Raw genomic sequence first — 12,256 nt, 5'->3', positions numbered from 1 at the left:
TCTATTTTTTACCCCAAAATCCCTGCTGGATTTATTTTTTGGACCCCAAAATCCCTGCACCCCCCTTTTCCACAAGGGAAGAACACACTTAGAAGAACCTTGCAGCCACCTCATGCTAAAATATTTTATTTATTGCCTTGTTTAACTTATCCCCTTGAGCTCCTGTAACTCAACCAGAACCTTGAAAGCAAATAAAGAAAGCAGGATTTTAAAAAAGCTGGAATTGTGGTTTTTTTTTTTTGTTTGTTTTTTTTTTTTTTTAAATCTGTGCTTTCTGACAATGGACAGTGAGCTTTGGGAATACAATAACCCAGGGAAAGGAAAGGTTTTCAGATGCCAGTTGGAAATTCTGGAAGGGAGGAAACAACAGGAGAAGAAAAAGGAGATCAGTGGCAGAGTAGCTGAAAAGTTTGTTGCTGTAAGAAAATGTAATAGCTCTCTGGAGACACCTTACTGGGGGATAAAAGTGAATTTATCCCAGAATTACCCAGTCACTTTAGAAGTGCATTAGTGATTTTTGGTACAAAAAAAAAAAAAAAATCTGATTGAATTCCTGCTGGAAACCTCTCCCACAGAGCTTGTCCTGCTCAGTCCCAAAAACACCAATCCCACAGGGAATGGCCCCACAAATGGAGGCCTCACCTACTGCAGAAATTGATAAATAATCAAGGTTAAAATGAACATAATGATTCAGCACCTCACCCAACAGGTCAGATATTAAATATTAAATATTCCTCTGCCCTGGAAGGTTTTGAGCTTCTTGACAGTCTCTTACTTCAAAAGGAGAAAGTTCAAAGTGGCAGATGGGGGAAAAAAGAAGAAAAAAAATCCAGTATTTTAAGGCAGACCCACTGAGCTTCTGATGGAAGTGTGACACCTTCACATGGGTGGCCTTGACCCCAAACACATCCAGGTTTATTCTGCACAGACCCACAGCTGCTTGGGGAAAAAAAATGTGCCCAGAATGACAAAAATTGCCACATTTCAAGGTGGAAAACACTGGGAAATCTCAACCCCACATTTCCCAAGCACTAAAATAAAACAATTTCTCTGCAAGATCACTTAATTTTGAGAACCACCAAAATGCATCTTATTCCAGAGTCAAGGACTGGCAAAGCCAAGGGACACAAACTGGTTCTTGGGATTTTAGGCTGCCAAAATATTTCTTTATCCTGCAAACAGCTCAGAGGAAGAGTTTTTTTGGAGGGTTTTAAGACCCTGCAAGCCCCCAGCTGGTGCTGGCTGTGCTGTCCCCAGCTGCCAGGTGGGGCCAGGGCAGGCAGGGGACGTGTCCTGCCCTTCAAAGGCCACACTTTGCTCTTCTAAAGCTTCCCCTGGCTGAGCCCAAGCCAGCTGGGCAGCAGTTGAAAGAGCTGCTCCTTCAGCAGCCCAAAACAAATAGGGACATTTAAAATTAAAATAGACAAAAAGGGTGATAAAAGGAATAAATTGTCCCTCACTGGCCTAAAGAAGGGAGCTCTATTCCTGCTGCATCTTCCCTGGAGTGGCTTCCCAGGGAAGCTCAGCAGAGGATTTTGGTGCCCAGGCTGGCCCAGTGAATAGAGACAGCAAGATTGTATAAAAAAAAATTCTAAGTAATGTTTTTATTTTGAGCCACAGAAGGAATTTTTTTTTCAAATTTGGGCCCCAGGAGGAATTTCCTCCTCATTTCAGACACCTCTGCTGAGCTGTCTCCTCTCTCCAGCCAGGACATTTGTCCTTCCCCACTCCAGGAGAGCTGGGGTCTCTTGCAGGTGGCTTTGGAGAAGCAACAGAACTCATCAAAACCTGTCAATCTGCCCCAAACTGGGAGCAGGACAATCAATGCACCATCCAACCCCAGCTACAAACTGGGAGAGGGGAGTTCCAAAGGCAGCCTTGGTTTTAAGGCCAATACTGCAGATTTTGGGTACTCTGAGCTCCACAATTCCTGAAGGACAGGGAGAATTCAGTGAATCCTGCTTTGCTCTCCCTGCAGCCAGAATCCCTCTGCCCAGGGAATTCCCTGTCACCCTGCAGGCACAAGAGGAATAATCCAGGTTTATTTTATTATTTAAATAATCTGACCCATTCCAGAGGATCTGGTGAAAAATGAGCTGGGCTGCTTGGATTTTTTTCCCTTCACAAGAACCACCTTCATTTCCTGTTTAAATCAGGACATTAAGAGGAAAAGAAGTTGAGGGAACATCTCTAACCCCCCTTTTCTTTCATCTCTTCCCCCTTGGTGTCTTTTTGGTATACACCAGGTTAAATTTCACCCCCAAAAAATTTCAAGGAGCAAAAGAGGGGAAAAAAAAAAAATAAAAATCCAGCTTATCTCAACTATCAACAGTCAATTCCTGTCATTCCTGCCAGGCAGATCATTGTCCTGGAGCTGGGAAGGGACCCCAAAACTCATCCCTGAGTTCCCCCCTCCAAGCAATCACAAACACAAACACAAAGATGACACCCAGGCTTTGCTCCTGCATCCCTGCAAGCCAGAGCAGGAGGATGCTTGAATTCCTGCCCTTTCACATTAAAACATCTAGAAAATAGACCAGAAATTCTGAAATAATTTAGAAACAGGCAATGGAAAAGCATCCACCCAGTTATTTTTCCAACTCTGTGGCTTGGTTTCACAGCTTTAAGTTCATGCTGAGTAAAGAGCTCAGAGAATGGAGCTTTTCTGCCTCACCCACTGACATTCCAGCTGCAGTAGGATGGGAAGGAATGGGGCAGCACATGCAAATCCTTACAATTAAATCCACTGAGCCCATCTGTGGAAAAGGTGTAAAGCCAGAAAATTTGGGAGGAATATCCCTGGGCACCTCTGGATGGCAGAACCTTTTCCCCCCACATGACCTCAGCTGCAGGCAGAAGCACCTCAGGAGGTGACCTAAAGAAATTTGGGATTTTCAGGGCTCATCCTCTCTCAACCAATGTATTTGGGGCCTTAACAAGAGCAAGGACAAGCTCAACCCTTGATTTTTGCAGCACAGCCCTTCCCTGCAGCAGACATTTACAGAGTCAGGGTTTCTCCTTTTCCCCCCACAAGCTTCTGTATTAGTTCTGAAATACAGAATTCCAGCTCTCTCCTGGACAGAGCTGAAAACTGAGAAACCCTAAAAGTAATTATTGAGGGAATTCCCTTGCAACAGCCATGAGGGGAAGCACAGCTGGGATAAAGCAGTGTGGAATGTTCTGGAATAACCTCAGTGGGAAGGGAGCCACGAGGATCATCAACCCCAATCCTGCACCAGTGAACTGAGGAGAACTCAGGGCAGATATCCCAGGTAAGGCAGAGCTGGGACATGCCCAGAAATCATTTCTGTGCCCAGAAATCATTGCTGCCAGGTGCTGTCCTTATCTCACATTCCTACATGGATCATCCAATGAGAACAACCACAAACTGGATTGGAAATCCAAATTACAACAGGAAAACCAATGTGTACCACAAACAAAATGAGGGAACAGCAGGGCAGAGGAACTGAGAACCCACCAGATCTGTCCAACATTGACCAGGGACAGGAGGAGCAGCCACAGCAGGGACATGAGGACCAGGCTGGCACAGCCAGTGCCACAGGGACAGCACCTGGCAGCAATGATTTATCTCACATTCCTACACAGATCATCTGGTGAGGAACAACCACAAATTGGATTGGAAATCCAAATTACAACAGGAAAACCAATGTGTACCACAAACAAAATGAGGGAACAGCAGAGCAGAAGAACTGAGAACCCACCAGATCTGTCCAACATTGACCAGGGACAGGTAGAGGAGCCACAGCAGGGACATGAGCAGCATGTTGGCACAGCCAGTCAGCAGCACAAAGGCTGCCACTGCCAGGCCAGCCAGGGCCAGGCAATCCAAGGTGCTGTCCATGGCAGACCAGTCCAGGAACCAGAGGAGAGTGGGGGCATAGCTCAGGGCATCCAGGCCAACCTTCCCCTTGAAGTGTTTCTTGATTTCCTGCAGGTACAGCTTGCAGGGGAGCAGCCCCTTCTCCCCTATCAGCTGCTTGTTCTGCTGGAATGCCACCAGGAAGGCCACAGCTGCAGGAGAACAAGGAGAGGGGAAAAGCATGTGAGGAATCACCCAGGAGGAGTCAGAGAAGTCATTCTTGGAAGGAATTTATTCCCAAATCCTTATCTCCATTAAAACCCAACACAGCCATTACAGTGCCCAACAAAAGGGTCCCTGGGTTGCAGCTGGATGATTTTTAAGGCTCCTTCCAACCCAAACCATTCCAGAATTCTATGATTTCTATGAACCACAGTGCAGAAGACAAAGGAATTCTATAAATCCTGTTGGGTCTGGAGGACAGCAGATCTCCACCTTCACCTGGGCATCCATCAAGTACCTGAATCTTTTCCTTATATTGAAAAGGCATCTCAAAATACTGTTAATGAGACAGCATTAATGAGGTGCTCACAGAACCCCAGAATTTGGGTTGGAAGGGACCTCAGAGATCCTCTCATCCCACCCCTGCCATGGCAGGGACACTTTCCACCATCCCAGGCTGCTCCAAGCCCTGTCCAGCCTGGCCTTGGACACTTCCAGGGATCCAGGGGCAGCTGCTCAAAGCACCCTCAATTCTTTGAGTTCACCACCCAAAACAGCAGCTCTGACCCTCTGCATCCTCTCACACCCTGCAAGGTTGGAAATCCAAAATCTTAACATTTTCCCATCCCTTAAATTCCCACTTTTTCCATGGCCCTACAGCTGTCCCATTTATAGTGTGTCTGCTCCTGCCCTGGACAATCCTAGACCAGCCAGCTGCTTTTTTTAACAGCACATCAGCAATTTAATTACAGCTCATAGACCTAGCATTTGATGTCCTACAGAGAAAGTTGGGCAGTTTTTAGGCATTATCTCATATTTTAGGCATCTCCTGCAGTTACCAATTTGCAGTTTGTAACTCCAGTAATCTCCATGTCTCAGGGAAATAAAAAAAAAAATTGAAGAAGGCAAACATTTCCTGATTAGGCTGCATCCACTAATTTACCCATCCTTCAAACATGACCCAAACACCAGCCACGTCATGGGCAGCAGCACCAGAGCTCCTGGAAAAAGCCAATTTCTCCCCCTCCCCAATCTCCCTTGGTTAATGATCAAATCTGTTTCCTTCCTTATCTCAATGCTGGCATTCTGCAAACAACAATCCTGGTGTTCATCTGGTGTCTCTCACTGGGAGCACTGGGGGAGAGGCTGTGTGAAATCAGAGCCCAAATTCCCATTTCTTTGAAGTCTGGAGCAGCAACCCCAAGTCTGCAGCCCCAGGGAATCCAACTGAAAGTCCCATTCCCCAGACAAAGGTCTCCAGTGGGTTCCACTTAATCCACTTAACACTCCCCCTGCTCTCTGCACACAGCCATGGGTTTTATCCTCCTTTAAAAACCACTAAAAGTCATCACCCAGCACACAGCAGAGGTCACTGGGAGGGTTCCCTTTGATTCCAGCAGATCCTGAACCCCAGGGATGACACAATAAAGTTGGCAGTTAATTGGTTGTGTCTCTTCCCATTCATCTTTTATACACAGTGAATGATTTTACAAGTAAAAGACATTTTTCTTCAGTTATTTTACTCAATTATGGACAGGGACAGACATGAGAAAAGCTGATTCCAACACTACAGGATCAGTTCTGGAATATAAATTAAGGGTTTTCAACTTTATCCATCTTTTTCTACCAACACTCAGCTCAGCACAACTGTGTAATCAGAAAGCCTGACACGAAACCAGCAGAAATAAAATTCTTCTGAGCTTTAAACAGCTTAATATCTTCATTTTTGGCTTTAAAAAAGCCAACTGAAAGCCAGTTCTGCCTTAAAACTCAGTGGCTTGATTTTTGCAGTGATTAGCACTGCAATTTGCTGCACAATTTTCCAAAAGTGCTAATCAAATTCACCTCTAAATGCTCCAGAATTGCTGCCCCAACCCATAAATGCTGAGCAGGTTCTTGCCTAAAAAAGTCCAAATTAGACCCCTGTATGTGAGACAAACAAGGAAAGGGTAAATTAGGAAAAACAAATTGGCAATTCCAAAGTGCACGTTGGATGGGCAAACCCCTGCTCAGCCTCTCCAAGCCTGCAGGCAGCAAAGACTGGGCTGGAGCTGCCATGAAATGCACATTTTAGGATGGCCCAGCTCAGGCTCCAAAGGGGTTTTCTCCCAGGAGAAAATTCCACTGCTGGGATTTCCCACAGCACCATCCACAATGAAACCCCAGCCCAGATTTTGGGAGGATTCACCTCCCCCAAGGCAAACCCAGCATCCCACCTGTGTTTGATGCATCCCCTCCCAGGTGATGCTCACGTTCCCAGAGCTCCAGCCCGGATCCAGCTCCCTCTCCTGGACACTCCCCGTGCTCAGATCACTCCAGGCTCCCTCTCCAGCATCTTTTGGAGCATCTCTGAAGGGCTCACCTCTCATTCAGTTCCCATTTCCACCCACCCATCCCTGCTCCATCTCCTGAGGTTTTCCCCTCAGGCAGCAGTTCCTGTGCTGCTGGACACAGGGAAGAGCTGGAACTAAAGACAGAGACTGCACAGGATTGCAGCAGCACAGGAGATGCCCAGATCCAGAAGGGATAAAGGGAAGTTATTCATCAGCTTGTCATTGCTTCCTCTCCCTGAACCCCAGAGAAACTGGAGCTTTAAATTCAGTGTAACAGACCCTGCTGCCTTCTCCAGGAACCCTCCCTTTGACCACAGCTTGGTCAGGGGGTAAAAAAGTCCCTTTTCCCCCAAAGCCTGTGCTTCTTCCTCTTCCTCCACCCTTATTCTGGAACCTCTCTCCCTGTGGTCTCGTGTTTGGGGATTTTCCACTCCAGCTCAAACAACTTTGCTTCCACTTTGGGCACTGAGTGGCAGCATCAGCACCCTGCTGGCCTTGGGGCACACTGCCCCACTTCTCCCTGGCATTCTGCACCCCTCCAAACCTGGCACAACCACCCCTGGGCTGCCTGCCTGCACCTTTCAGGGACAATCCCAGGCTCTGGGAGTGCAGAGCCCAGCGCTGCTGCAGCTGGGTTGCCATTCCTCAGGCTGTGCAGGTGGCACAGCAGGCACAGAGCAGCTCCAGGTCTGCCTCCCACTGCAGAGCCTTGACAGCTCACATGGGAGCTGTGCCTGCTGCCAGCTGAGCTTTACATAATACATGCAAATTATCAGGGCTGCTAATAGACCTTCCCTACTTATCCTCACCTCACAAGGTGCTGCACTGTACTTTTCCATTAACTCCCCCCTCCACCTTCCCTTCCCAAACCCAGAGTGTTCCTTGTTCAATCCCACATGAGTGTGAGGCAGGATGCCCAGAGTTTGCTGCCACTAAGTTTAAGTGATTTCTCCAATAAGTTCCTACAGAGGTAGAAGCATAGCATAAATATATGTAATGTTTTAATTTGAAGTATCAAAAATAAATACAATGGTCCAATAGATTCTATGTTGTCACACATGGAAACTGTCCATACTTTTCACAGGTAAGAAATTCCATAGTTTTGGGATTTTTTGTCAACTTGTATTTACAGTGTTGTTTTTTGTAAAGAACTATTTTGGTTTTGAGGTATTTAGACAATTTTGTTTGGTCACCACCCAAGTGTCCCCATCCAAAGGGATTCACTCCATCCAGATTTCCCTGGCACCTCAGCTCCTTTCCCCCAGCCTGCCATGGTAGGAGAACGAGAGAATCCCATTCTTCATGCTCAGGAAAGATTTAAAGATGTGAAATCCAAAACTTTCCGGTCATATGGCTTTTTCTCTTCTCCTCCCCTCTTGTTAAAAGAAGTCTTAACTTTTCCTTAATGCCCAAACCACAAGAAGAACTGAACCCAGAGCACAGAGCTTTGCCTGAAAACCAAACTACATTTTGCACACACACAGAAACTCTGCCTGGAGCAGTTCATCAAGTGCCCCTTTGACCCAAGCAGGCATTTGATCAGGCCCTGAGCTGGATGCTGCAAGCTGAGGTTGCACTGCTGGGAAGAAGAAAGAGCAGAATACTCCTGGTATTTTATTACCAGAGAAATGAATCAAATACATTTTCAATTGATGAATTCCCCTGCAAAGTTTTGCAACAGAGAAGCAATAACCCCAGAGCACTGAGTGAAGGGTGAAGCCAAGCACCCACAAAAAACACACAACAAAGTGCTCTGCTCTTGACACCTTTGCTGTTTTCTTGCCTTTCACAGCCAAGCTGAAAACTTTGGGGTGGTTGCTCGGGGGGGTTTGAAGTGCTTATCTCCCTGCTGCCTCCTTGTTTGAAAAGGTGTGGAAATAGAAAAAGCTTCCCTTGGGTCTGAGGCTGTTCAAAACCACCCCAGCCTGCAGCTGGAGGATGCCCTGGGAAGATCCCTCTGCTCCAGAGCAAGGAACAGACTAGGAGAAAGATTCTCTTCTCCATCTTTGTTATTTTTTTTCCCCATTCCAGGAGGACACAGCTGCTCAGAGGATCCTGCTGCAAAGCCCTGCTAAGGAGCACTGAGCTGAAATAAAAACCTATCAGGGCAGCAAAACTGCCTGAAGATGTTCCCTAATCCTGAACAGGCAGGCTGAAAGCTACTGGGAGCCTTTTACTAAAACAGAGGGAAGGGAAAGCAGGGGAGATGGCAGAGAAAGAGAGGAGGAAGGACACCGGGGAGAGCCAGGAGCCTACAGGAAGCCAAACCCCCCGAGAGAGCTTTAGATTTCAGATTTAGGAAGAAGGATCATGAACCTCCCGTAGCTCTGGCGCTGGGGAAAGAAAATACTACTAAACAATACATAAGGAGAAGGAAGATAAACTGGATTTAAATAATAGCTTTTATTTCAAAGCTCTCCACAGAGCCTGGCTGAGATCGGGGAGGCTGGTATCTAATTACTGAAATTTCTACAGCTGGAATCTGATGATGGTAATCACCCAAAAAGGACACTTAAAAATTATTTAGAAAGAGGGTGAAGGGAGCAAATAATGCACATTTGTTGTCCAGAGCTTTGGGACCAGTTATTTACCTGCAAGAGCACTTCCAACAAGACCTCAAGGTATTTCTGGATTGCCACAACACTGATCCCTGTCACAGGGAACAAACACACAGGGCACGACCTGGATGGAAAAACTGCAAATCTCAAAGTGATTTGGCCAAATCTCTGACCTGCTCAAGTGAGAGGACAGCAAGGAGCTGGAGCTGCTGGAGAGAGTCCAGAGGAGGAACCAGGATGATCAGAGGGATGGAGCAGCTGTGCTGGGAGAGCTGGGATTGTTCACCTGGAAAGGAGAAGCTTTGGGGCAACCTCATTGTGGCCTGAAGGAGCCATCAGGAAACACAGGGAGAAACCATTTCCAAGAGATGGAGTGACAGGACAATGCTGTGAGGACCAAACCTCACAGAGCCCTTTTGGCTGGATCCTGAAAGGATTTATTTCCCTGCCCTCCCACTCCTGCCAGCGGCAGGTGGGGTTGGTCTCTGACCTCTCCAAATCCTCAGATCCTCTCCCACCTCCCATCTCCAACCTGCCTCTCACACTGCAGCTGCTTTGCCAGGGACTTCCCAGGCTCGGGCTGCTTCTGGAAAACCCCTTCAAAAGACACAAAAAAAGAAGGGGAGAGTTGTTCCAAGCCAAGGGGGAGGGGGAGAAGGGAGGGCACACAGGAGGACACTCCACACCTGCCTTGCTCTGCCTGGCTTCCTTCCACACGGGAAGATCCTCAGGGAAAACACCTCCGTGCCTGCAGCAGGCAATGAACACCCCTTGGGGATGGGGTGGGGGCAGGAAGGAGGTGACAAACCCTCAGATCACACTCTGGGGTCACTCTACACCCCAAATCATGTTTCTCTCCATCCCATAAACGAGTTTATTCACTCTCCCATCCCTCCCTTTCTACCCAGGAGGGGAATAACCCCGCAGCTCCCCCAGCAGCTCCGATCACATTCCCCCCAAATCCACCCCACAAAGGATCTGCTGCTCAGCCCAGCAGGAAGGAAAGGGTTACACATAAAAGAGTGAAATGAAAGAAGTGGGGGGGAACATCCCAGGGCTGAGGAATGTCAAACTGTCACAACGGCATCAGCCGTCTCCTCAGCGAGTCTGAGCCTCGGCGCGCGCGGAATCGCCGCGGCCGCGAGAAAAATCAGCTGTCACACTAAACGCTTCCATCTCCAGAAAAAAACCTGGAAGAGCAGCTTGGCACAGAGGCACTGGATTGTTTTCTGCTGTTTCTAAAGCCAGGCTCTCCAAAGAGATCAAAGGGCAGCCCTCCTTGCCTCTGGAGCATCCCCAGGGCTGTGCCTGCTCACAACCTCTGCAGCTCGCACACAACAAGCACTTTCCACCCCACAAATTCTTGTGGGGCACCTCTCCTGCACTGCTGCCAGAAGGAATCTGACCTGTCTCAAACCAGGCCCAGGTTCCTGGCTTTGGCTCATTTGGCTTTGGCTCACCCCAAACCAGCAGCAGAACTCCCTGGGGCCAAAAGCCAAGCACAAGTTGCACAACAAGCAGGTGAACTTTTCCTCTCCTCCACCTCTGCCCTTAACAAGAGACACAAACATTCTCCTGGCCTGCTCCTCCCAGCTCCACTACCCCAAATTCTCCATCTCCCACCCCATTTTCCCAAAGGCTTCCTCACTCCCTGCTACAGAAGCATTTTGGGGTCTGCCCCTCATTTAGCCATTCCTCCTCCTCTCTCCTACTTGAAAAAGCACCACAAATAACTCTCCCTCTTTTCCAGCATCCCACATTGACTCACCAACCTGCAAGCGCAGCTCCATCCTCTGGTCCAGCCCCTCCCAGCCTCCTTTTCTCCTGCAGCCCATCAGTTTCAATCTGTAACTCACCTGACCCCCAATCAGACCCTTGTTCCCCACCTCGTTGTCCCAGGAGTCCCACTCACCACGAGCTCCCACACCTTTGATTTCCCACCAATTCCCACCCGTCCAGCCAGCCCCCACAGCCCCTCTGGAACCAGGTGTGGCACATTTATCACCCCAAATCCACCACCGGGAAGCAGCAGGCTCCACCGAAGGCACTGCAGAGAGCACTAATCAGTTTTTCATAAGGAAACTGCAAACTGAGCCACGGGAAACTCAGCAGCCTGGATTTACACACGGGGGAATATCGGAATCGCTTTCATTTTGACTGAAAGAGTCATAACCTCGCATTTCACCGAGAGCTGAAACCAAACTAGAACCAGAGCACGTGTCAAAACCATATGAAACTACAACTTCTGCATGGTTTTGATGCAAAATAATCTAAGCAGGCTGGCAGGCTACAAATTCTAACGATTCTGTGGACAAATCTGGGGCAAGTTTAGAATTTGTACCGTAGTGTGTTACTTGTCAGTTTCGGTTTCACTGTAAATATTTTTAAGCAGAGCACCAGTGGGCTCTGAGCACAGCTCTCAGTGCCAAACAAGAGGCAAACCAGCACGGCAGAGGATGGAAACTGCTTTTACTGTGGAGTATTTTAGGGTCATGTCACTCTAGGTCCTGGCTGTTGTTGATGTTGGCACTCAAGGGTGGCATCTGTCCCTCCAGTCCTGCTGCTGCATAAGACACAGTTCCTCTCTTGCACTGTGAGCTCACAACTCCAAGGGAAAGGATGAGCAGCTCCTCGTGGTGTGAACAAACTTCTCCTTCCAGCATCACCAACCCCATCCAGCCACTGGCCACGGGGTCTTCAATCCATCAGGAAAAAGAAGATAATCAAAGATTATGCAGAGCTGGAGGAGACTCACAATGATGATAAAATCATGGAATACTCTCAAATGAGAGGGACCCGCAAGGATCATCGAGTCCAGCTGCTGTTCCTTCCTGTACAGGACATCCCCAAAGATGTCACCACGGGCTTGGGAGCGGTGTCCACTGGCAGCCTTGGGAATGTGCTCATTCCCTGGGGAGTCTGCTCAGTGCAGGAAAAAAAACCAACTTTCCCTGCTGTCCCCCAACCCTCCCTGGCACAGCTGCGGGGACACGGCGGGGGCAGCGCCCGCCCGGCACTCACAGTACAGGAAGGCAATGGAGCGCAGCAGCACGATGCGGGTCAGCCAGAAGGTGCCCGGGGCGAGCGGCGAGGCCGCGGTACCGAGCCCGGGCTCGGGGGATGCAGCGGGAGCCGCTCCGGGAGCTCCAGCCGGGGCTCGGGCCCGGCCCGGGAGGCGCTGCCGCAGCTCCGCGCTGGCCGCCGCCATGTCGGGCACAGCGAGCATGTGCGGGCCGGCGGGGCGGGCCGTGAGGGGACACGGCGGGGAAACGGGGAGGAACGGGGAGAACGGGGAGAAATGGGGAAAAACGGGGGGAAAACGG

General features: G+C 48.9%; 1 protein-coding gene across 2 annotated transcripts in view; it reads right to left on the bottom strand.

The window, feature by feature from the left end:
• The window catches only part of LMF1 (lipase maturation factor 1), a 139,443-nt gene extending 127,187 nt beyond the window's left edge, over window positions 1-12,256 (bottom strand). Inside the window, exons 1-2 of one of the 2 annotated variants that reach the window (XM_056503242.1) lie at window positions 11,955-12,256; window positions 3,712-4,032 (exon numbers count right to left, since the gene is read on the bottom strand). In XM_056503242.1, the coding sequence (XP_056359217.1) occupies window positions 3,712-4,032; window positions 11,955-12,159 (526 nt within the window). In that variant the 5' untranslated portion in view covers window positions 12,160-12,256. The remainder of the gene's footprint in view (window positions 1-3,711; window positions 4,033-11,954) is intronic. The other variant, XM_056503241.1, reaches the window with a different exon arrangement.

The sequence above is a fragment of the Oenanthe melanoleuca genome, chromosome 14, assembly GCF_029582105.1.
Source record: "Oenanthe melanoleuca isolate GR-GAL-2019-014 chromosome 14, OMel1.0, whole genome shotgun sequence".
In the NCBI taxonomy this organism is placed as follows: Eukaryota; Metazoa; Chordata; class Aves; order Passeriformes; family Muscicapidae; genus Oenanthe; species Oenanthe melanoleuca.
The sequence above is the reverse complement of the archived record's forward strand: the minus strand, read 5'-3'. Positions and strand labels throughout refer to the sequence as shown.